Below are 26,889 nucleotides of genomic sequence, written 5' to 3'. Positions count from 1 at the left end.
ATAAAATAAGCACTACCGCACTTAGGCGGTAGTGTGGGGGTTAAAAAAAAAAAGAAAAGAAAGAAAAAAAATAAACACAGTCGCCCTTTGATGGGAAGGGCACTGCTTGTCACAGGCCACTTGGGTGTTTGCGCAAGGACTCTCCAGAAAAAGAAAAAAAAGAAAGAAAAAAAAATAACCAAAAGTTAAGGGCAGTGCTTGTCACTTAAAAAAAAACCAAAAGTTAAGGGCAGTGTTTGTCACTGGCCACCCGGGTGTTTTCCTATCTTCCTGGTGGTGGAAATTGAATAAAGATTCATGCACTTTGTGTCTTTCACTGTGTCTCACACCTGCACACACACATCATGGGTGCTGGGGAGAAAATAAGCACTACCGCACTTAGGTGGTAGTGTGGGGGTTAAAGAAAAGAAAGAAAAAATGTAACCAGGAGATTCACACAGCACTGCCCTTTGATGTGAAGGGCAGTGTTTGTCACTGGCCACCCGGGTGTTTTCCTATCTTCCTGGTGGTGGAAATTGAATAAAGATTCGTGCACTTTGTGTCTTTCACTGTGTCTCACACCTGCACACACACATCATGGGTGCTGGGGAGAAAATAAGCACTACCGCACTTAGGTGGTAGTGTGGGGGTTAGAGAAAAGAAAGAAAAAATGTAACCAGGAGATTCACACAGCACTGCCCTTTGATGTGAAGGGCAGTGTTTGTCACTGGCCACCCGGGTGTTTTCCTATCTTCCTGGTGGTGGAAATTGAATAAAGATTCGTGCACTTTGTGTCTTTCACTGTGTCTCACACCTGCACACACACATCATGGGTGCTGGGGAGAAAATAAGCACTACCGCACTTAGGTGGTAGTGTGGGGGTTAGAGAAAAGAAAGAAAAAATGTAACCAGGAGATTCACACAGCACTGCCCTTTGATGTGAAGGGCAGTGTTTGTCACTGGCCACTCGGGTGTTTTCCTATCTTCCTGGTGGTGGCATTTGAATAAAGATTCGTGCACTTTGTAAAGAAAATAAAAACAAAAAAAAATATAAACAGGAGATAACAGAAGGTTCTTCCCGGTGATGGAAATAAAAAAAAACAAAAGTTGAGGAGGACACTGCTTGTCACTGGCCATTCAGGTGTTTCCTTTCTTCCTGGTGATGGAATATAAATAATGTTTTATGCACTTGTTGTTTTTCACTGTGTCCGACACCTACACACACACACAAAACATGGATGCTGAGTAAAATACTGCTGTTAGGCGGCAGTGTGGAGGAATATTAAAAAAACAGAAATTGAGGAGGGCACTGCTTGTCATTGGCCACTCTTCCGGGTGATGAAATATAAATAAAGATTTACGCACTTGTTGTTCTTCACTATGTCCTACACCTGCACACACACGACATGGTGCTGTGGAAAAATAAGCACTACCGCTGTTAGTAGTGCGGGAGTTATTGGAAAGAAAAGAAAAAATATGTAACCAGATTTTTAAAAAATGTATATAATCAGAGGTTGAGGAGGGCACTGCTTGTCACTGGCCATTCAGGTGTTTCCTTTCTTCCTGGTGATGGAATATAAATAATGTTTTATGCACTTGTTGTTTTTCACTGTGTCCGACACCTACACACACACAAAACATGGATGCTGAGTAAAATACTGCTGTTAGGCGGCAGTGTGGAGGAATATTAAAAAACAGAAATTGAGGAGGGCACTGCTTGTCATTGGCCACTTGGGTGTTTCCTTTCTTCCTGGTGATGGAATAAAATTAAAGATTTATACACTCATTGTTATTCACTGTCCTACACCTGCATAGACATGACGTGGTTGCATAACCAGAAGTTTAGAATCTTCTCTGTTGAGGACTGGCTCCAAGCTGGCGAGTCACAGCTAATATACTGATTTAGTGATAGGACACCAGCTTCCATGTAGTTACTTCAGGGTTCCATTCTGGAGTCCATTTGAAAGTCGATTTATATACATGTCAGAACACGATGCAGGACAATATAAAATAGCAGTTCATAAGTTCAGGGAACATTTGTATGTCAGATCTTCAAAATTGCATCTCTGTATGGGATCATGTTTACAAGTATGAATGATTGTAAGGCAATCATTCGTAGATTGGGGACCTATTGTAGTGTATTTTCATTCATAAACATTGATATAGATTTAGGGATCATGTCTTACCTTGGGTTTCTAAGTTAACAGCAAACTAATTTACTTTATTTTAGACAAAATCACCATTCTGGAATTTTGTGAGGAAATTTTAAAGATATTGTGACAGAACTGTCTATATTCAGAAAAGCTCTGAAATTTATAAAAGATAAATTATCTCCCTGAGAACTACTTCTAGCTACTGCATTATCTAATATCACTGTTTTTGTAAGGAAATGGAATTATGTCCAATTAGTATTTTGGTCTAAATCAGTCAGATTCTCATTCTACCAAGGGACAGAAAATGCAACAAGAACACCATGCAAATTCCAGCATGTAGTGTTATTCCTAATTTTGGCAGGTGTCAACCTCAAGCTATCCCACCTAAAGACCTAATTTTTCGTGGCTACTTTGAGTAGTCTCATTCAAGCTGAAATCATACCAAAAAGTTTAATTATTAGGCATAAGATAGTTATTGAAACAAATGCAAATTTAGGTAGTAAATGAATTGCTAAGAATGTTATCAGTAAAAATTTGCCAGAAATTGATAAATTCTATATTCATTTATGATGACATCTGTTGAAATCTCTGGAGATTCTGAGGAACAAATTTTACATGCCTAAATTAGTTTTCTGGTCGATAAAACTAATCTAACATCTGTTGTCAACAAAAAGCGTGTAAAAGCATTCAAATAAACAGCTAACTTAATTTGTTAAACAAGCAACATCATGAGCCATTAAATTACCATACACTTGTTCTTTCAGTGTAACAACTATTATAAACAGCAGCAATGTTTTAACACTATTTTTAAACTCTAGATCTTGAAGAAAAGCACTTTGTTTTTCCTGAATAGCAGAAAATTAAGAGTGGATGTCAATATTGGTTACTTTCACAGTTGACAGCAGTCAACTTTAAACTTAAATCCAGTCCCTGTACACCTCCATCCCCCATCACGAAGGACTCAAAGCCCTCCGCTTCTTTCTTTCCCGCCGTACCGACCAGTACCCTTCCACTGACACCCTCCTTCGACTGACTGAACTGGTCCTCACCCTGAACAACTTCTCTTTCCAATCCTCCCACTTCCTCCAAACGAAAGGAGTAGCCATGGGCACCCGCATGGGCCCCAGCTATGCCTGCCTCTTCGTAGGATATGTGGAACAATCCATCTTCCGCAACTACACTGGCCCCACCCCCCACCTTTTCCTCCGCTACATCGATGACTGTATCGGCGCCGCCTCGTGCTCCCACGAGGAAGTTGAACAGTTCATCCACTTCACCAACACCTTCCACCCCGACCTCAAATTCACCTGGACAGTCTCAGATTCCTCCCTCCCCTTTCTCGACCTTTCTATTTCTATCTCAGGCGACCGAATCAACACGGACATCTACTACAAACCGACCGACTCCCACAGCTACCTGGACTACACCTCCTCCCATTCTGCCCCCTGTAAAAACGCCATCCCATTCTCCCAATTCCTTCGACTCCGCCGCATCTGCTCCCAGGAGGACCAGTTCCAAAAACGCACAACCCAGATGGCCTCCTTCTTCAAGGACCGCAATTTCCCCCCCGACGTGGTCGACGATGCCCTCCACCGCATCTCTTCCACTTCCCGCTCCTCCGCCCTTGAATCCCGCCCCTCCAACCGCCACCAGGACAGAACCCCACTGGTCCTCACCTACCACCCCACCAATCTCCATGTACAGCGCATCATCCGCCGTCATTTCCGCTACCTCCAAACGAGCCCCACCACCAAGGATATATTTCCCTCCCCTCCCCTATCAGCATTCCGTAAAGACCACTCCCTCCGTGACTCCCTCGTCAGATCCACACCTCCCACCAACCCAACCTCCACTCCCGGCACCTTCCCCTGCAACCGCAGGAGGTGCAAGACTTGCGCCCACACCTCCCCCCTCACCTCCCTCCAAGGCCCCAAAGGAAACTTCCATATCCGCCACAGATTCACCTGCACCTCCACACATATCATCTATTGCATCCTCTGCACCCGATGTGGCCTCCTCTATATTGGGGAGACAGGCCGGCTACTTGCGGAGCGTTTCAGAGAACACCTCTGGGACACCCGGACCAACCAACCCAACCACCCTGTAGCTCAACATTTCAATTCCCCCTCCCACTCCACCAAGGATATGCAGGTCTTTGGACTCCTCCATCGTCAGACCACAACAAAACGACGGTTGGAGGAAGAACGCCTCATCTTCCGGCTAGGAACCCTCCAACCACAAGGGATGAACTCGGATTTCACCAGTTTCCTCATTTCCCCTCCCCCCACCCTGTCTCAGTCAAATCCATCAAATTCAGCACCGCCTTCCTAACCTGAGATCTTCTTCCTGACCTCTCCGCCCCCACCCCAGTCTGACCTATCACCCTCACCTTGACCTCTTTCCACCTATCACATTTCCGACGCCCCTCCCCCAAGTCCCTCCTCCCTACCTTGTATCTTAGCCTGCTGGACAAACTTTCCCCATTCCTGAAGAAGGGCTTATGCCCGAAACGTCGATTCTCCTGTTCCCTGGATGCTGCCTGACCTGCTGCGCTTTTCCAGCAACACATTTCTAACTTTAAACTTAGCCCACTTAGTCTGAATGAACCCAAAACAAGAACAATATTAATATTCACATTTCTGATTGCCTTTAGTGGCAATTTTCAATGAGCAAATGCAACTCTAGGAACAATATTATATGATGAGTCACTTACTTATTCCACATGAATCAGCGAAATATGAAGATCAACCACAAAAAGACGTGAAGTTTGTGTATTCTTTCGGGCCAAATCTGGATCTAGCCTCTCCATGCCCAGGCCAATTCTGGATCAATTTTCTGCAATTCTTGTTTGACTGTGAAGCCAGCTCTCTCTCCTTGGAACGTGTGCCACTTGGCCTGGTCCCTCTCCTCTCCATTCTCGTTCAATCAACTGCCGTACTTAGCCATAATTGTGACTTATTTTCTGTATTAAATGCTGAACATATAACTCTGTTTAAATTCATTTTTTAAAAAATCAAATGAAAGAAAAGACATGACTTCCGCAGATTCTCTCCACAGATGCTGCCAGACCTGCTGAGCTTTTGTTAGAAAAAAAACTGTTGGTTTTCCTTTCCCCTGATGTAACACTATTTTGATATCACAGGACATTAATTGTTTAAACATATTTTTTATACATAGAGAATCTCCTCAATTACTTGTTTGGACGGATTATTTATCCTTTCAGTTTGACATTTGAAAGAAATATAATAATGGAAGTAGTCACAATTATAAAACCATAAGGAAAATCAACATTACTTCTTTATTTATTATATTTTGATTCAATTTTCCACTTGTGTATCTAACTACAGATTATATCAGCTGCAGTACAAAACACAATGCCAAGCTGGCAATAAGCAATGTTACCAAATATAATTTCACATTAATATTGATAGTAATTATTTGCCCACAGATGTTGAGTTTTAAATATCATTTTTCGCTTTAAACTGTCCTAATTAGTGCAAGAAAATATGTTATTCAACAGGCAAAATAAGGCTGGAAGCGGGTGGTAATATCTCAGCATGAGTAGAGGATTGCTTTCTACATTTATTATTAGTAACACTGAAAGAATGGTGATGCATTTCCAAGTTGGGACAGTGAGTGGCTTGGAATGGAACTGGTGTGTGGTGTTGTTCCCATATATCTGTTGCCTTGTCCTTCAAGATGGAAGTGGATTTTTAAAAAAAAAACATCATTCACAGGATGAGAGGATACTGGCCAGACCAGCATTTATTGCCCTTCCCAGAAGGCAGATAACAGTAAAAGCACATTCCTGTCAGTCTGGAGTCACATATAGTCCAGACTAGGTAAGGATGGTAGTTTCCTTCCCCAAAGAACATTAATGAACTAGATGGGTTTTTCCATGGTCATCATCAGACTCCTAGTTATCAACTTGGAAGTTGCTGTTTAAGGAATCTTAAATTTCTGAAAAGCATCTTGTAGATCGTCAACACTGCTGGCACTGGGGGATTGGATTTTTGTGGATGTGGTGCCAAGCAAGTCGGTGACTTTGTCTTGAAAAGTGTCAAGCTTCTTAGGAGCTTTCTTAAGTGCTGTTGAACTGCATTCACTCAGGCAAGTGGGGAGTATTGCATCACACTCCTGACTTGTGCCTTGTAAATGGTGGACAGGTTTTGGAGAATATATAGGTGATTTACTCACTACATACTTCCTAGCTTCTGACCTGCTCTTATAGCTACTGTATTTATATGGCTAGTCTAGTTCAGTTTTTGGTTAATAGTAAACATTAGGATATTGGTGATGGTAATAGTGATGGCAATGCAACTGAATGTGAAAGGGAGATGGTTTATTTCTCTCTTGCCCAACATAGCCATTTGTAAAACAAGAATGTTAAATGCCACTTGTCAGCCCAAATCTGGATCTTGTCCAGATTCTGCTGCATTTGATCATGGATTGTTTCAGTCCTTGAGAAATCACAAATGGTACTAAAAAGCGTGCAATCATCTTTTGAATTGATGGCGGGAAGGTCACTGATGAAGCTGCTGGAGATGTTATGAGCCCAGGACTTTACCCTGACAAAATGTGCAGAGACATCCTGAAGTTGAGATGACTCACTTTCAACAGCCAGAACCATCTTCCTTTGTGCTAGGCATGACTCCAACCAGCAGAGTTTTCCCTAAATCCCATCAACTCTAATTTTGCTCCCATTCCTTGATGCCACATTTGGCCAAATTCAGTACTGATATGGACGGCAGTCACTTTCACCCCACCTCTGGAATTCTTTTGCCATGTTTGATGCCAGGCTATAATAAGCTTAAAAGCTGAGGGACCCTGGCAAACCTCATACTGAGACAGTGCTGCTTGATAGCACCATTTGTGACACCTCCCATCACATTACTGATGATCAAAAGCATGCTTATGGGGTAGTAATTGCCAGGTTGAAGTTGTCCTGCTTGTTGTGTGGAGGACACAACTGGATACCTTCCACATTGTCAGGTAGATGCCACAATTGTAGCTTTACTGGAAAATCTTGTCTCGGGGTGCGGCAAGTTTTGGAGCACACATCTTCGGGACTATTGCCAGAATGTGTCACGGCCAAAGCCTTTGTAATATCCAGTACCTCCAGATATTTCTTGAGATAATATGGAGTGATTCAAACTGGGTCTCAGTGATGGACACTAAAATCCCCTTCTACAGTATGTTCTGCACCCATGTCACTGCTTCCTCCAAGTGGCGTTGAACACAATGGACAGGATTGAATGGTAATTTGCAGGAGGTCTTCTTCCTCTTTTAGCCTGGTACAATGAAGCTAAATGGGTCTGAGGACTCCCAGAGCTATTTGTTCCCAACTGTTTACTGCTGTACTACCACTTCTGCTTGGTTGACCTGGCGGTGGGACACATACGCAGAGATGGTGTTCTCCGGAGCACTGCATATGATTCCATAAGTATACTCATGCCGCTGATTAGTATATAAGACAGTTCAACAAATTTTGGCATGAGTTCCTAGAAATTGTTCAGGAGAACTTCACAGGGTGAACAAGGCGGAGTTTGCCATTGTCAGTTCAACTAAATGAATATTAAAGTTGTTCAGTTCATACATGCTGCCTGACCTGTTGGGTGCTTTTCCATATTTGCCATTCTTATTCATTCAAAAATATTTCTAAGTCAAAGAATTAGAAAAAAAAACTATTTACAATTCTTCTGTATCACATTATCCAGCTTAAATAAAACACAATGAAGACAAAAAAACCTACTTTTGAAATTATGCACATTTAATTCATGATAAGTTAGGCAAAAGTGAGGACTGCAGATGCTGGAAACCAGAGTTTAGATAAGAGTGGTGCTGAAAAAGCACAGCAGGTCAGGCTGCAACCGAGGAGCAGGAAAATCAACGTTTCAGGCAAAAGCCCTCCATCAAGTTTCCTGATGAAGGGCTTTTGCCCGAAACGTTGATTTTCCTGCTCCTTGGATGCTGCCTGACCTGCTGTGCTTTTCCAACACCACTCTGACCTAAAATCATGATAAGTAAGTTAAAAAAACACATGTAAATTATTGAGAAGCAAGGAAAATAAAGAAAATCACTTGCATTTACAAAGCCACACAACCACAGGAAATTAAATTCCACATTATAAAGACAAAATGAAGTACTTTTGAAGTATGTTAATGTAATAAATGCAGATCGTAATGGCTAAATCATATAAAAGCAAAATACTGAACATGCTGGAAATCTGAAATTAGAGCAGAATGTTCTGAAAATAAACATTTCTAGCACCATCTGTGCAGAGAGAAAATGAGTTATTTTGAGTTGAATATGACCCACCTTCAGTCAGTGAAACGTCACATTCCTGTTGGAATGTTTAATTTTGTCTGAGAAACACATTGAAATATGCTTTTTTCCTTAAGAAGTAGGTTTTTGAGCCAAAGTCACATTTCACAAATTTTTCAAGTTACTTGTTCATAATAAGTAATTTATTAAGTAGCAATGAGTGTTACAATTATGAATTATGAGGTTGAGGGACTGTATCTTTAACCTCGGGTAAATGAAACGGGTTATATGATCTGCTCTGAAATCTGCCAGATGACAAAGCAAAGTGGCTGGACTGTTAAAGATTAAATGTCACAGAAGTAGCAATAATAGCACAAATATTTACAGTGATCGACAGTCTCCTAAGTCCCAGGACGGTGTAGAGAATGTTAAGTTTTAAACAATAATTATTTAAACATCCATTTAATTTTAAGAAAGAATAGATATGGGGTGTAAACCTGGTCTGACAGTATCTGTGCAGAGAGAAAAAAAAGAGATAATGTATTGAGCCCAGCATGACACTTCAGAACTCAAATATTGCATCTTATAGTTCTGAAGACACATACTGGGCTTGAAATATTAACTGTTTCTCTCTCCCAGATACAGCCAGATTCGTTGAGTTTCTCCAGCATTCGCTATTTGTTTCAAATTTCCAGCATCCGCAGTATTTTGCTTTTACAAGATAATGAAGAAACAACTTAAAGAGGCTGTGTAAAGCATATTATTAAATTACGTAAAGATTTGTAGCTCAGGCGCTGGTTGTTGTAGTTGTGGGTATGATTGAAGTTGATTTGCAAACGTTTCATCCCATCTATGTAACATCTTCAGTGCTTTGGAGCCTCCTATGAAGCACTGCTGTACTGTGTCTTCTGGAACTTATTTGGTTCTGTTCCCACTGCTTCCGGTTGCCGGTTCTGGTTGTTCGTTGTAGTAGCCGGTACACTGGGTCTAGGTCTATTTGCTTGTTGATGGACTTAGTGGATAAATGCCATGCTTCTAGAAATTCTCTGGCTGTACTCTGTTTGATAGCTGTGTTGTCCCAGTCGAATTTGTGGTCCTTGTCATCTGTGTACATTGCTACTAGAGACAGCTGATCATAATGTCTAGTTGCCCAGCGTTCATGGATGCGGATTGCTAGTTGTCTGCCAGTTTGTCCTATTTAGTGTTTGTGCAGTCTTTGCAAGGAATCTTGTAAATTACGTTTGTCTTGCATATATGGGTATTGGGTCTCTTGTCCTGGTGAGTTGTTGTCTGACAGTGGTTGTCAGGAATCCCATGATCGGAGAAGTCTGGCTGTCAGTTCCAAGATGTTTAAAACATTATTAAAATAGTTTCAAGGTTCTGTAAAACATAAAATGGCAAAGTTAAAGTATTGTTTAGTCAATGCAGTAGCATATTTTGTCTGTATGCCACAGTAAAAGTTGTAAAATATGAAATCTCGAATTACTTTTTAGAAGTTGAGTCTTTACTGAGGTCATACATAAAAAACTCTCATAAAACTATATTCATTTCAAAGTTCAGCAGAAAAATGAAATATTATTATCAGGGATCAGCAAGGCTAGCAGCTGTAGATACACAATCGACTTTTAAAAATGATTTGGAGAAGCTGGTGTTGGAATGGGGTGGACAAAGTTAAAAACACACAACACCAGGTTATGGTCCAACAGGTTTATTTCGAAGCACTAGCTTACAAAGCACTGCTTCTTTATCAGGATTCGGAGATGCCGGTGTTGGACTGGGGTGTACAAAGTTAAAAATCACACAACACCAGCTTATAGTCCAAGAGGTTTAATTGGAAGCACACTAGCTTTCAGAGCGATGCTCCTTCATCAGGTGGTTGTGGAGCAGGACCATAATATATAAAATTTATAGCAAAATATATTAAACCAACTTGATTAAGTCTTTTAGAATTTTTTTGCTAGTTTTGGTTCGTTAATATGTAAATCCCAGAACTCCTTTTAAGTCACATCCTCAAGATAACTTCAGATTTTCTAACAAAATGTGTCATCACAGCTCAGACAATTCATTAAAGGTGTGAGGTTAAAGTCTGTCTGTGTCCAAATCTTGAGTCAGGCTGGTTCTATTTCTGAAGTGGGATTTACAGAATCTTACATGGATTGACTGTAGGTTATGCATTTTCTGAGCAAAATGAAATATAATTCTTCAAATACAGATTCACCCCATAAACTTAAATGTAAGTGCAGGACAGAATGAGTGTGTGCGTGTGGGTGTGAGTGCATGTGAGAGTGTGTGTAGATGTGTAAGCTTGGTAAAGTATGTGTGACAGTGTGATGGGGTATAAGCCAGTGAGAGGGTGCATGCGTGGGTGTACGTGAGTGCTTATGAGAAAGGGTCTGTGTTAGTGTGTGAGTATGTAGGAGTGTGTGTGAGAGGAAGTGTATAGTGCAGTGGGGTCACCTGTAGTTTGACATGAACCCAGGGTCCCAATTGAGGCCATCCTCATGGGTACCGAACTTAGCTGTCAGCCTCTACCCGGCCACTTTAGGTTGTTGCGTGTCCCGAAGTCCGCCTTGGAGGATGGTCACCCGAAGGTCCGAGTACAAATGTCCCGGACCACTGAAGTGTTCCACGACTGGGAGGGAACACTCTTGCCTGGTGATTGTTGTGCAGCGTCCATTCATCCGTTGTCGTATTGTCTGCTTGGTCTCGCCAATGTACCACGTTCTCAGGACATCTTTGCCTGCAGCTTATGAGATAGACAACATTGGCCGTGTCACATGAGTACCTGCTACTTACACGGTGGGTGGCGTCCCCATTTGTAACGATGATGTCTGTGTCATTAATGTTCTGTACTTTGCTATGACTCTACAACACTCTGACACGTCTTACTGCACCTGCCGTGTTGCACAGTGTTGTGGTCAATTATGTCCTGAAGGCTGGGCAATTTGCTGCGAACAATGATCTGTTTAAGGGTTGGTGGTTGTTTAAAGGCGAGAAGTTGAGGCATGGGGAAAGTCTTAGCGAGGTGCTCATCCTCATCAATAATGTGTTGCAGGCTGCGAAGAACATGGCGTAGTTTTGTGGCTCCTGGTAAGTACTGAACATGGAAGGGTACCCTATCGGTTGCAACATGTGGCTGTCTCCTGAGGAGGTCTTTACAGTTTCTCGCTGCTGCACGTCAGTACGTACATCTCCATCAAGGATGGGCACCTCAGCACCACACTCGACACCAGCATCCCCCACAATGATGGCATTGCTGTAATAGCCTCAGTATACAAACCAACAACTGCCAATTTCCGAGCACTGTCCTTCAACTCATGCACTTCATCCTCGACCACAACATCTTCATCTTTGACAACCAACTCTTCATCCAGACACATGGAACATCCTTGGGACCAAATGTGCACCCCAATATGCTGATATTTCACGCACCAGTTCGAACAAGACTTCTTTTCTGCACAAGACCTCCAACTAACACTATACACCAGATATACTGACAACATTTTCTTCCTCTACGCCCATGGTGAGAAGTCACTGAAACAACTACACAGTGATATCAATGAGTTTCATCCCACCATCAAGCTCACCATGGACTACACTTTAATATCTGTCTCATTCTTGGACACATGCATTTCCATCAAGGATGACACCTCACTCTACCACAAACCCACAGATAACCTCACGATGCTACACTTCTCTAGCTTCCAACCTAAGTATATTAAAACAGCCATTCCCTACAGACAAGCCTAACACATACACAGGATTTCCAGATGTGCATGAAGGTGCTTAAGGATGCTCTCATAAGACAGGGTACGATGCTCAATGCTTCAACTACCAGTTCTGAGGTGCCACAGCGAGAAACCGTAATGATCTCCTCAGGAGACAGACATGAGTTGCAACCAATAGAGTACCCTTCGTTGTACGGTACTTCCCAGGAGCCGAAAAACTACGCCATATTCTTCGCAGCCTGCAATACATTATTAATGAAGATGCACACCTCGCCAAGAGCTTCCCACACCTCCTCTTATCGCCTTTAAATAACTACCAAACCTTAAACAGATCACTATTTGCAGCAAACTGCCAAACCTTCAGGACAAAAATCAACCCCAACACCATTCGACCCTGTCACAGCAGCCACTGCAAGAGATATCAGAATGTTGACATGGACACCACCATTACACGTGGGGATGCCACCCACCATGTACGCAACAGGTACTCATGTGACTTGGCCAATGTTGTCTATCGCATAAGCTGCAGGCAAGGATGCCCTGAGAGCATGGTACACTGGCAAGACTGAGCAGACATTACAACAGATGAATGAACACCGCACAACAATCAGCAGGCAAGGGTGTTCCTTCCCAGTCGGGGAACACTTCAGCCGTCCGGGACATTTGTCCTCGGACCTTTGGGTGACCATCCTCCAAGGCGGACTTCAGGACAAGCAACAACCCAAAGTGACTGAGCAGAGGCTGATGGCCAAGTTCGTACCCATGAGGATGACCTCAACCTGGACCCTGGGTTCATATCACACTACACTATGGGTTGGGGTTGGGGGGGTGACCCCATTGCACTATACACTCCCCCTCACACACTAACACAGACTCTCAGTCATACACATGCTCTCTCATATGCACACACATACACCTCCCCGCCACACCCTCTCATAGGCTTATACCCCATCACATTCTCACTCATTCTTTACCAAGCTTACAAATACACATACTCTCTCACACCCACAAGCTCACTGTATCACTCCTGCATGTGCGCACACACATACACATACACACACATAAGTTTATGGGGTGAATCTGTATTTGCAAAATTATATTTTATTTTGCTCAAAAATGTATAACCTACAGTCAATCCATGTAAGATTCTGTAAATCCCACTTTGGAAATAGAACCAGTCTGACTCAAGATTGGGACACAGACAGATTTAAACCTCACACCTTTACTGCATTGTCTGAGTTGAGATTACACATTGTTAGAAAATCTGTAGTTATCTTGAGAACGTGACTTAAAAGGAGTTCTGGGATTTACATATTAACAAACCGAAACGAGCAAAACTATTCTAAAAGATAAAAGACTTATTCTTAAGTTTGTTTAATATGTTTCAGCCGCATGACACTGAAATCTTTTGGTATCTGTATCCTATGGTGCTGCTCTACAACCACCTGATGAAGAAACAGCACTTCGAAAGTAAATCTATTGGGACTATAACCTAATGGTGTGACTTTTAACTTTTAAAAAGGTTTGGAGTAGGGGACTGGGCAAATTGGACGTCTCTCTGACAAGACGCCGCACCAGCAAGATGGCCCTGTTGTAAGATGCACGTTTTCATATGCGTGCACTGAATCAGTGAATGGAGAGTAATTGCTGAGTTGTGTGGAAGTTGACTACGGGATACACCTCCCAACCCCGCTCGCTCCTACTGCCATGTACTATAATCGGAAAGGTGTCCTGATGATTTAAATCAAATGACCGAGACAATAATCAGAAACAATAAGTGCCTGTCCAACTTGAACAACCAACCCCGCCTCACCCCAAATCATGCGTAGCACCAACGATCGATCAGGGAGTTCAGGCTTAATTCGAGTTGAGAATACAGAGGCCGCCGGCGACCTGCCTCCAACGGAAACAGCCAGACTACATCACCCAGCATTCCCTGGGCGCTGAGGGCGTGTCCAACCAACACCCGGCCAACGCAACGGCTGACCGCCGGCCCGCCAATCGGAGAGCAGGATATGAGCGCGCGGGGCGGAGCCCAGGCGCCGGAGTTTGTCTTCCATTCCCCATTTTTTTTGAACGAACGAGCGGCGCTGTCTTGAGACGCCATATTGGAACCATTTTAGGGGGGGGAGGAACAAAAAACACTATCCCGTTTTTAAAAACAAATCGTGCGGCTTTTAAAAATAATTCACCCATACTCGAAATGTTGTACTTGGAGGATTACTTGGAAAGTGAGTATTGAGTGTTAGGCAGCGCTGTGAAGTTGGGATTGTTATATTTTTCTCTGTGGCAGGGCCGGGCGGAGCGAAGCGAGAATCCACCATTAATGCTGTTGTTGTTGTTTTCCTCTCTCGACAGTGATCGAACAACTTCCCATGGATCTGCGCGACAGGTTTACGGAAATGAGAGAGATGGACCTGCAAGTACAGAGTATGCAGAGCCACGTTAGTCTTGTCAGGCACACAACTCACCCACACTTTTTCTTAATATGCCCGGGCACTGCACTGAACACTCTGACAGCCGCGACACCTTACACTCCTTCCATCGTAACTCTTTCAGCTTTTTTTTAAAATGTCTCTTCAAAGATTTCCCAAACCACCAAATATTGCACCTTTGCAACATTTGAAAGGATTCAGGAAATAGAAGTTTCATCCAAAATAAAACCTCCTTTATTTCGGTTTTAGTTACCGAGTCGTTTTTAATATTCCAATAATTTGCGGGTGTAATTACTTTTACTTTATTTTAGTTCTTTCCCCTCCCTCATCTATGATCGTTTTGTCACTCATTTGCAGAGTCCTAAGCAACGTATACCATAGCAACAGCGCCCAGCGCTAGGTGGCAACTTCTCTTCCTTTTTTTAGCTGCACTTGGATTTTGTTTCCATAAATGATTCATTGTACAGACTTTGTGAATATTTTCTTGAGTACTCAGCTTTGATGGAACCATTATTGCATTTTGTGGTTCGGTCTGAAAATGTGTAAAAAAGACTTTGTGATCTCCCCGTGCGACTTTGTCATTGTAACTAAGTACTTAGTTTTTCGTGATAACATTAAAATGTTTAATTTCGTTAACGTATTTTCAAAAAATATCTTTTTCTGTAAATTTACTTAATTGCACTCGTCCGTACATATAATAAGAAACGAAATGCTTGTAAAACCTAATATGAGAATAGTTTCTAAGTTTGCAGTTTTTAATATTTGAGTTCTTGTATCATTCTCATTTGAAATAGAGATATATTGAAATATTTGATCTCTGAATTTCTGGAAATTTATTCAAAGTAAATCAGATAGAAATGATGCATTAGATTAAATGCAATTTAAAATTTATCAGGACAATCTAATAACTAAAACTAAATAAAACTGTTTTTGAAGGAGACTTGGCTTCCAATAACCTATATTGCTACAATAGTTACCAACCATAATTTCTCTGCTTCAAAACTTTGACCACCACTTGGATTGAAGCATTTGAATTTGATTAATTTAGCACATTTAATTATGTCTCGTTCAAACATTTTCATGTGTATTAAATAAAAGTTTGTTTCTAGCTATGTTAAAAACTATAAAATCAGATTCATTTGGCAGAAAAAAATCACAGTAAGCTCCATAAAATGCAGTTATACAGCAAAATGCATTGTGGCATTACATTTCAATAGTAGTACAACCACTAAGTAGAGAGTTATTGTGAAGAGATTCCTTTTTGGCTAGCCTAATAAATTACTTAATATAACAATCTATGGTACTTTGCTGTGGACTTTCTTCAAATGTCTCAGTTACTGGTTGATTTCACATCATTATTACTGTAGTTAGGAGGCAGTGTTGATATTAATTGAGGCAGTCATTAAATTGATGACACTTGTTATTAAAACACATCTACAAACAATTATTAAGATTCTTACCAAATAGACATTGTAAGCTACGTACAGTTACAAGCACTCACCATTTTGAGTAATTTGTTCAACATTGATGTTCATGGTTTACTAGGTAGAGAAAGTATCAGCCAAAACTAGGCTAAGAAAATCCAACTAAAATTAGTTTGGAATTGTCCTTGCAATTTTAAATGCAACTTAACATTTATCAGGACAATCTAATAACAAAAACTAAGTAAAATTGTTTTAAAGGTGACTTGGCTTTCAATTACCTTTATTGCTACAATAGATACCAACCATAATTTCACTGCTTTAAAATTTTGATCACTGCTGCTTGGATTGAAGCATTTGAATTTTGATTAATTTAGCATATTAATTAGAAGTCTCATTTGAACATTTTCATATGTAATAAATAAAAGTTTGTTTCTGGGTACATTAGAAACTATGTAATCTGATTCATTTGGCAAAAAAACACAGTAAAATCCTTAAAATGCAGTTATACAGTAAAATGCAACTGATCTATGGAAAGCTCGTTTATCAGAAGCTTTAGAAGCTTATGGAATTGAAAAAGAAGCTTAAGGCAAGCAGAAGTCTTAAAATTAAAATCTGAAACTGCTGGTAATAATTTGATCTTCACAGACTTACTGTATATATGGGCCATGCAATTTTTAAGTTAATTATTTTACAAATTTTAAAAACCAACTAAAAGACTTTTTTTGAGTTATAATTTTTTTAGAATACCAACTTTTTTTTTTGGAGTGTTGGGATTTATTAAGTTATCTTGGTGTCATGCTTTCGTTGCTAACAACCCATTCGGTTGTTGATCACCTTGTAAAGAATTCCTGTTGGCGTGTATTCTAAATGTTGCCTTCCCAATAATGAACCCATGCTACCTCCTGGCATCTCTGAATCCTTTAAAGATTTACTTCATCTACCATTTGCACAAAATCAATACTCCAAATAGGGGATTTTAATCTTTGCACGAGGGCTGAGTTGCCTTATTACTCTGTAGTTTTCTTTTGATCCTATTAAGTACTTTATATACTTTTTGAGTTCCTTTTTGGATGTCGCCTTACAAAACGTAAAATGCAGGGAATGGAAAAGTATGAGGAAAGAAATAAAGGGTAATTCATATGAGAAGGAAAACATTAAGAAGGATATTAATAAAAATTGCATTACCTTTGAATGCAATTCACTATTGATCACTATTTCTCGGAGCCTTTCTATTCTTTGAAAAAGATAATGCTTAACGGCAATAGGAATACTAAGTGAATGCTGCATTATCTACTTGTCTTAAATACGTTCTGCCTTATTTAACTGCATCCCAATTGTGCTGACCAGACCTTGGTTGAAGTATTCGTGTGAATATAGTTAATGGATGCAGGGCAACCTGCAAAAAAAAAGTATCATGCCATGACTCGAAAAACTATATAAATTCTTGTACAACATAAAAAGATTTGGATTGCTGGGAGTGAAATACAGCACGATGAAAGTGTTTCATTGCCACTAAAGTTCCTATGTGGTCTCTTAATTAACATAGACTGTAAATATACACTATCCAACTTCAAAAATTGGTAGTCAGGTTATTTAATCAAAGTACTGGTCAATTTAATCCAAAGTACAATGCTATATTTGTTAGATTCATATGTTAAGTCTATTATTCTCAGAGCTGTGGAAACTCAGTCTTATGAATTCTGATAAGGATGGCATTAAATTCCATTTCCCTCTTAATTAAAAGTTCCATGCACAATGATGAAAAATCAATGATATTGATGTAGATTAAAGCTGTATTTTGCCCAAGATTGGTAACTCTATTAATCCTCATACATATTGTGAAAATAGCTGATTTCCTTTCCTCCCCCCACAGATGCAATGGATCAGTTAGAACAAAGGGTGAATGAGTTCTTTGTCAATGCCAAAAAAAACAAGCCAGAATGGAGAGAGGAACAGATGGAAGCAATCAAGAAGGCAAGTACTATTTTGTTAGTTTTACTTTGTTGATACTTTAACAAAATATCAATAGTAAATTTTTGTCCACTGGCAACATTGGAGTGACTCAAATTGAATTATGCAAATATATGGTAATAAAGCAAGTTGTGATTGAGCAGCAGTCTTGCCATTAAGTACCAAATCCTGCTTCAGGATAGGAGGAGAAACTTCATGTTTTTGTTCATTTTTCTTCTTCAATTTAATCCCCTTATCACTCCTGAAAGTGTTCTATGACTACTGCCCTTTGCACAAAATATGTTATTGATTTATGAGCCTTGACAGAAAGTGCCAGTAAGCTATTTAACCATGCCATTGAGAGGCCACAAGATGTCATTATGCTTATACAGCATCCACACAGTTTGTGATCCCACGGAAGTGTATAACCAGCAAGTGTAAGAATATGAGTATGCTTTTCTTTTCCTAACTAGATATTGCGGAAGGCAGTTTCAGTGCCTATATTCAGGGGCAAGGTGAGGTCAGCTTGCTTAATGCAGATTGAAATTCAGATCTTCCTGATTTGCATAGCTCAGATGACCACAAAATAAACTTATTGGACAATCTGGAAGCATTTTATTTATACCTTTTTTTAAAATTTAGCAATTAACTCTTCAAAGTTCAATTCTAAAGCAGATGTAATAAAAGTGCTTCCTCTTTTAGAAAAGGAAGGATACTAACAGAGCAGATTATTAGTTTGCATTTAGTAAGATTTCTTGACTTATGTGTTGAAGTTCTGCTGGAAAGGTAAGTCTGACACTGAGTTGGTTTTGTCAACTGGAATAGGATCTTGGTGCACTTTCAAAACTCCCCAGTTATACAAATGAAAGGCTCATGACCAATGCTCCCTCTATGCTCCGTGGCCACACAGCCCCTCAGAAGGTCTGTTCCTGCCTGTTAGTGTGCAGACACATTTAATTCCAGTGCTGCAAGTTGCTTCTGTTCATGGATCTCCAAGGTCCCTGCACAGCAGCAGGAAACGTTAGAGGAACATAGCTTGTTGAGACCACAGGATAGGTCAGCCACTATATGCCAAAGTCATTGGTGCTTCCAGCCTGAACCTTGACATGATCAACTTGTTGAGAAAAAGTTTTATTTTGGCCTTAACAAAGTCATCACTGTCATTTCAAAAGAAGGAATGATTAACCTTCAGTTAGACTTTAATGCTAGGGTTGGCCAAGACTCTAATATCTGAAGAGGAACCATTGGGTGAGAAAAATATGTGGGAAAAGCCAATGGAAATAGTGTTCTTTTCCTGATAGTGTTTGTTACAACTATACCATATTGAGCACATTATCTTCTTCCAGAGCACTAATACAATACCATCAAGAGATATCCCAGATCAAACCACTGAGTCACAGAATCCCTACAGTGTGGAAAGAGGCCATTCAGCCCATTGAGTCTGCACCGACCCTCTGAAGAGCATCCTACCCGGACACAGCCCTCACTCTATCCCTCTAACCCAGCATTTACCACAGCCAACCCACCTAACCTGCACATGTTTGGACTATAGGAGGAAATGTGAGCACCCAGCAGAAACCCACAAATAAATGGGAGAACTTGCATACTCCGCACAGTCCGTGAAGGCTGGAGTCAAACCTGGATCTCTTGCACTGTGAGGCAGCAGTGCTTACCACTGAGTCAAGTGGTAAGCCCAGTCCTCCTGGCTTACATCATTGTTTGAGTCAAAAGATCTAGGCAAAGTCTGCATAAAATGATCCATGTAGGGGACGAATGCCTATTGGACAAATTATCAACTTATTTGATCTGTAATAAACATCCATCCAGTGCAAGGTATCACATGAACAAAATGTCCAAGAGAAAAAAAGATAAATGTCTAAACCTAAAAGCAGCTAACAATCAATCTTGAATATGTTCACACACCCAACTTTGGTTTCAGAACAGTGGCATCAAATAAAATCCCCTGTACTAGTTGTCATTGTCAGGACCAATTTGACCAAAAACTTATGTGAAAATAAGTGATCCTCTGGAGCAAAAGAAGTAACCTTTGTTGCCTGGCAGAACAACCCAAGGTTGTAAATCAAGAAGGCAGAATTGCAGCAGTTTAAGATTGATGCCAAAGACCAATCCAACAAACAAAAGAAAAAAACCCAAGGAAACCAACAGTATACTGTGGTCATGCTATGCAAAGCTTTTCTGAAGCAACCAGGACCCTCTGTAGACTTATAATATTATGGACAAAATCCCCTTCATTTACAGGGCTGATGTTTTCCTCAAGGATGATAATGTTGCCTATCAATGCTCAAAAAATCATTTCCAACAGCTCCTCAACTGTGATTCCACCGAGGCAGTTGATACTCTCAAAGCTATTCCCTGCACCCTCTGATAGAGTTCCTATGTGAACCTTCAAAAGAATGTAGGCTTTTGTTCGCAACAACACTCCCTACACTCATTCTGGGGATTTGGGGGGATAAAGAACTGGTACTGGTGGCTAGGTTACTATTCCTTTTGCCTCTAAGTTTAATAAATAGATCTTTAATTGCTTGAATCATGTTTTTATAGGACTATTATAAAGCCTTGGAAGATGCTGATGAGAAGGTCCAGTTAGCAAATCAAATTTATGATTTGGTGAGTGGGTATCAAAATTTTGTTTTAAGTGTATAAATCTAACCCAGGCATGTATCTCTGTCTAGCAATAATATCTGGAAAAATGTTGCATCTCTAACTCTTCCCTTTCCTTCCTTGACTTCACTATTCTTCACATTGAGGAGACCAAACATAGATTGTTTTGCAGTACACGTCCTTTGAGTTTGCAAGGATGACCCTGAGCTTCTGGTCGCCAGTCACTTTAATTCTCTGCCCCACTGTCAGTCTGACCTATGGGTCTTTGGCCGCCTAAACTGTTCAAATGAAGCTCACCTGAATCTCAAGGAATCACGTCTCATCTTTCAATTAGGTACTTAATTGCCTTCCTGACTCAATATTGAGTTGAACAGTTTCAAATCATAATCAATGCTGCGTTTACTTTCTCCAACATCTGTTAGTAATGATTCTGCTTTTGCCATTTATACCTCCTCTAGACCCATCTTTTGTTTATTTATCTCACATTGCCCTCCATTTTCCTTGTGCCATTACTCATTTTGTCATTTAATCTCAATTGCTTTTCACCTTTTTACTGACTTTAGTTATTGATCTTTTCTCCACTCCATTATATCTCTGCCTCAGTGCTTGCTTAAGTCCTGTCATATCTCTTCTTTTTGAATTTTGATGAAAGATTACTTGTTAGTTTCATTCTCCACAGATGCCACCTTACTTGCTGTGTGTTTACAGATTTTCTTTTTTTATTCAATAGTTTATTATTTGTTTACTATACATGATACACAATTAAGAAAATCCAAAGTTTACGTAATTGTTTAAGCATATTTAGTCTGGAACTTTCACTTCTAGATGCATGAAGTATGGTATCTCTTCCAATTGCTATCTGTTTATTTAGCTATTGGAATAATATGACTGTTTAATCCATCCACAGTAAGTTATCAATACAAACATGCACTTGTCTGTTTTCCTGCATGTTATGTTTTGGTGTTGAGTTGGTTCTTGCTGACTGTTGGTTTTTGCAGAATTATTCATTTTTTCAAAAAGACAGTTCCTTAAGCTTATCTTTGGTGTTAAATATATTTCCTAACCGCGTTGCATGGTGTTTCACGTATTATGAGCATTTTGAAATAAATATCCAGCTATCATTACGTACTGCCATAAGGACCTCATGGCTACTGTCTAGTGGGAGTGGGGGTGTGGGGTGGGGTGGGGGGGGGAGAGGGGTATGGGAGGGGGGAGGGTAGGTTTAACCTGAGGGATACAACACCTCAGGCAAGGGATAGGGTGGGCAAGATGGGACCTTTTATGGTTATCTCCAGTATGGGAATTGAATCTGCGCAGTTGGTGTCACTCTGCATTGCAAAACAGCCATCCAGCCAACGGAGCTAATCGATACTTGGTATTTAGTCTAGTGAACCTTGTCTGGACAGCCTCCAATGTGAGTATTTCTCCCCTTTGATAGGGGGCCCAAAGCTATTCACAGCATTTGGTGTGGTGTCACTAGTGCCCTGTATACTTTTAGCAAAACCTCCCTACTTTTATACTCCATTTCATTTTGAAACCTCCATAAGCCAATCCACTCCATAAAAGCCAATATTCCATTTGCCTTCCCTGTTTACCCTTGAACTTGTAGGCAAACTTTGTATGATTATAGATGAGAACTCCCAAATCCCTCTGTTTTGTAGCTTTATGTATTCATTGTCCATTTAATTAATATTCCAACTCCTATTTTCAGAAAGCATTTAATTCAGTGCTCCCATGGCAGATTGGTTAGCAGATTAGAAATGTTTGGGATTGATGGGTTGTTGACAGCATGGATTAGAAGTTGGGTAAAGGATAAAAAGCAGGATGTGTATAGGTGGACATTCCTCAGACTTGGAGAGTAGTTGAAAGTGGTGTTCACCAGGGATTGATGTTGGGACCATTGCTTTATTTGAATTATATAAACAATGTGGAGTTAAGCCTTGAGGGCAAAATCTCTAAATTTGCAAATAATATGAAGCTAGATAGGATAGTGAATTGGAAGGATGACACTGAGCAAATTCAGAGGGACATCAACAAGTTGGCCCAATGGACAGACACTTGGCAGATGATGTCTATACAAAGAAATGTGAAGTAATGTATCTTGGTAGAGAAACATGAACGGACAGTACAGGTTCAATGGTACAATTTTGAGGGAAGTATAACAGTCGAGTAACCTCTGGGTTCAAGTGCATAATTCTCTGAAGAGTGGCCAGGTAAGTTGTAGCAGTTGTTAAGAAATCTTATAGGATCTTTGGGTTTATAAGTAGATGCATAGAATATAAAAGCAAGCAAGTGATGTTACACTTCTACAATTCATTGGTCAGACTCCATTTGGAGCAGTGTGCTCAGTTCTGGGCACCTTACTTAAGGAGAAATATTAAAGCCCTAGAGGGAGTGCAAAGAAGATTTGCTAGAAAGATTTACTGAGTTATATTATGCATTTTTAATTAGGAAAGTATCATAGAATCCCTGCAGTACGTAAAGAAGCCATTTGGTTTATCGAGTCTACACTGACACTCCAAAGAGGTTTCTAACTAAGCCCAACAACCTACCAGTCACCAGTTTCCCATATTTACCATAGTTAATCTACATAGCCTGCACATCCCTAGATACTACAGAGCAATTTAGCATGGTTAATTCACCTAAGTTGCAAACTTTTGACTGTGGGAAGAAACTGGAGCACATGGAGAGCATACAAACTCCAAACAGTCACCGAAGGCTGGAATCAAACCTGGGTCCTTCATGTTCTAAGGCAGCAGTACTAACCACTGAGTCATCGTGCCACCTGTGCTCTGCTATTACATTCTTTATGACTGACTCTAAAATTTTCCTAATAACGGACATTAAGGTAACCCACCTTTTTTTTTTAATGTCTCCTTCCCTTTTTAAGTAAAGATGTTAAATTGGCAGTTTGCCAATCCTTTGAAACTTCTCTAATCTTGTGGAAATTCTTAGATTTATATCAGTGCATCCACTATCTCTGGTTACTTCCTTTAATGCCCTAGGATGCATCCCATCAGGTCAGGTGATTTGTTGGTATTAGCCACACTAGCTTCCCCAGCTCTCCTCCTTCTGTAGTGATAGTCACATGCTATTAGTGTCTTCTATTGTGAAAACTGATGCAACTCCTCTTCCATCTCCAGGTTCCCCATTAGAATTTCCTCAGCCTTATAGCATAGAAGGAGGCCATCTGTTATGCCCACATTGGTTCTCTGCACGTGCAACTCCTTTAATTCCCAAATCCCTGCACAATTGTGCATATACCAAAGGCACCTCTGCTTCTGCATTTGCTTTTGGATTATATCCTTGATCTTTTAAGGTTTTCATCATTCCTTCCACTAAAATAAATTACATTTCTGCATTCTATTTCATCTGTAACCTATCTGCTCATTCCACTAGCCTGTGGAGCGTCCTTTTAATGTTCACAGTTCACAACACTTTGAGGTTCTATTAAACCCGCATATTTTAAACCCAAGCCTATACATTTATATTATCAAGAAAAGGAGGGGACCAAGCGAACCATTGATATTAAAAACAACTGCTCTGTTTCCTGTCCTTGCAGTCAATTTTTTTTCTTCCATTCTGTTACTGTTCCCTTCACGCCATGGCTCTAACTTTGACTAGTCTTTTATGTGGCTCTTTGTCAAAAGCCTTTTGAAATGTCATCAGTGACATTAACAACATTACCTTCATCAACCTTCTCTACTAACTCAGCCATTCTTAGGCTTATCTTCTGGTTCCACATTGCGATGAGTGGTATATCAGAGATCAATGCGAAAAAATGCAGGGATAGGATAATTGACAGTGGAAAGAGTTAAATACAAATATCTTATGCAATAATGCAGTAAAATGTTATTGAAATACTTAAAGAAAGCAATACTTTTGAAACTGATTTCAGTGGAAATACCGAAGGCTGTTCAGGCTAGGCTTGTATCTATTAGAGTTTAAAACTGTAAGAAGTGCCTTGTTTAAAGCGTACAAGATTCTAATGAGATTTATGATTAAGCTTTAGCTTAATATATGTAGCCACCTATCATAACCCATGTTAAGTGTTATGGAATTGAGTAAATAGTTTTATCTAATTATTGCATTTTTTTTTATTAACCAGGTGGATAGACATCTACGTAAACTGGACCAAGAACTTGCCAAGTTTAAAATGGAGCTTGAAGCTGATAATGCTGGAATTACAGAGATATTAGAAAGGAGTAAGTACATTAAATTATTGCAGGATTATACCTTAATTGTAAATTTCAAAATCTCATTCAAAACATTTCCTGGCAGTGTACAAACTAAAGTTGAGAAGCGTAGTAACAACAGTAACACTAAATTGCCAGTAGATGTCAGTAAGGTGCAATTTTTATTAGTTCGATTTTATACAGATAATGTAACATGCCTGTTTCTTGGCAGATGCAGTTACAATATGTTTTTTCATATGCCTTAAGGTGTTAAACTGTAATTTTTCAACAGAAAGTGCCATGTTATGCAACGTTATTCTTAAAACCATTTTTACTCCATAATAAACTTGTCCACCACAAGCAAGGTAAAATCCAGGCAGTTGGGTTCCTACTTTACTTGTAAATATTGCACCTTGATTATGTTCCTGGTATTGACTTCAAAAATTGGGAATTTTACTTGTGTTAATGCAGGGAGCTAACATGCAGAGTGTCCTGTCTACAGTCTGGTCTAAAGAAATGTGAATGTGGAATAGGAGTAGAGGTAGGCCAGTTGGCTTGTCGAGCCTGCTGCACTGTTCAATAAGATCATGGCTAAAATTATAACTCCACATTTCCTCCTCCAATGATAATGTTTGACCCCCTTTTTGTTATGAAGAATCTACTGCTGCCTTAAGTAGTTTTCAAATTCTGTTTACAACATCTCTCAAGGAAGAGCATCCTTTCACGTCCCTCTGAGAAAGCGTTTCATTTCATTTCTGTCCTATATTGGAGGCCCCTTTTTTAAAAAGCTTATACAAGAGGAAACATTCTTTCCACATGTCTCAGGATCTTCTATATTTCAGTCAAATTGCCCCTTGCTGTTCGAAGTTCACACTGATATAAGCTTTGTGTGTCTAACAATCCTTGTATGATAACTTGCCCATTCCAAGCATTAGTTTAGTAAGCTGTTCTCTGAACTGATTCCAAGGTAATCATATCGTATCCTTAAATAAGGAAATCAATACTGTACATAGTAAAGCAGAACTTCCAGATATTTGTTTTTAATTCATCTCATGATAACTGATTGCAATACTATTAGCTTTCCAAATTACATGCTATATCTGTATTCTAACCTTCTGTGATTTATGTACAAGGACACGAGATCTCTCTTCATCTCAGAGCTCTGCAGTCTTACAGTTAAGAATAATATGCTTTTCTTAATTCACCAAAATGGACAAGTTCACATTTCCTCACATTATATTCCATTTGCCAGATTTTTTCCCCACTCACTTAAACCATCTGTATCCTTTTGTGCTTCCTTGTGTCCTCTCTGCAACTTATGAAGATAGTTTGTAACTTGCAGACTTTCCCATCTATCTGTGTCATCAGCAAATGTAGCAACCATACCTTCTGTCCCTACTATTTATATACAGCATATGATTTGGATGAAGAGAGTTGAAGCCCCAGCTCCAATCTTTATGGTACATCACTCCTTAGATCATGCCAACCAGAAATGAGCTATTCATGTATAAACAAGAGAGATCAAGAGAATCATTAGAAGAGTATAAAGGCAGTAGGCATACACTTAAGAGGGACATGAGATAGCTTTGGCAAATAGTGATACGGTGAATCCAAATGGTTTTTATAAATACATTAAGGACAAAAAGGGTAACTAGGGAGAGAATAGGGACCCTCCAAGATCAGCGAAGCAGCCTATGTATGGAGGCGCAGGCAATGGGGGAGATACTAAACGAGTAAAGGATGTCTGGAAATGCATAAAAGTGGATAAATCCCCAGGACCTGATCAGTTGTTTCCTAGAACTATGTGAGAAGCTAGAAAAATGATAGCTGAGCCCCTTGCTGAGATATTTATATCACCGATAGTCACAGGTGAGGTGCAGGAAGACTGGAGGTTGGCTAACGTGGTACCACTATTTAAGAAAGGTAAGGAAAAGCCAGGGAACTATAGACTGGTGAGCCTGACTTTGGGCAAGATGCTGGAGGGAATCCTGAGGGACAGGATTTTCATGTATTTGGAAAGGCAAGGACTGATTAGGGCTAATCAATGTGGCTTTGTGCGTGGGAAATCATGTCTTGTGAACTTGATTGAGTTTTTTGGAGCAAAGAGGATTGTTGAGGGAAGAGCAGTGGACATGATCTATCTGGACTTCAGTAAGGTG

At 40.1% G+C, this 26,889-nt stretch overlaps 1 protein-coding gene and 1 long non-coding RNA gene across 2 annotated transcripts in view; one reads left to right on the top strand and one right to left on the bottom strand.

Moving 5' to 3' along the window:
• Window positions 1-5,411: 5,411 nt before the first annotated feature.
• LOC148146750 (uncharacterized) lies at window positions 5,412-14,079 on the bottom strand. Its single transcript, XR_015760426.1, has 2 exons — window positions 13,938-14,079; window positions 5,412-9,776 (listed from the first exon to the last, which is right to left on the bottom strand). It is a non-coding gene; the product is annotated as an uncharacterized LOC148146750 (long non-coding RNA).
• Window positions 14,080-14,197: 118 nt separating this feature from the next.
• Window positions 14,198-26,889, top strand: part of ing3 (inhibitor of growth family, member 3) — a 30,412-nt gene continuing 17,720 nt past the window's right edge. Inside the window, exons 1-5 of the mRNA XM_043709610.2 lie at window positions 14,198-14,355; window positions 14,483-14,554; window positions 17,857-17,957; window positions 20,496-20,561; window positions 24,664-24,760. Of these exons, the coding sequence (XP_043565545.1) occupies window positions 14,328-14,355; window positions 14,483-14,554; window positions 17,857-17,957; window positions 20,496-20,561; window positions 24,664-24,760 (364 nt within the window). The 5' untranslated portion in view covers window positions 14,198-14,327. The remainder of the gene's footprint in view (window positions 14,356-14,482; window positions 14,555-17,856; window positions 17,958-20,495; window positions 20,562-24,663; window positions 24,761-26,889) is intronic.

The sequence above is a fragment of the Chiloscyllium plagiosum genome, unplaced genomic scaffold (genome assembly GCF_037043375.1).
Source record: "Chiloscyllium plagiosum isolate Xiang-an unplaced genomic scaffold, Cpla_swu_hap1 HiC_scaffold_19, whole genome shotgun sequence".
NCBI classification, from domain to species: domain Eukaryota; kingdom Metazoa; phylum Chordata; class Chondrichthyes; order Orectolobiformes; family Hemiscylliidae; genus Chiloscyllium; species Chiloscyllium plagiosum.
The sequence above is the reverse complement of the archived record's forward strand: the minus strand, read 5'-3'. Positions and strand labels throughout refer to the sequence as shown.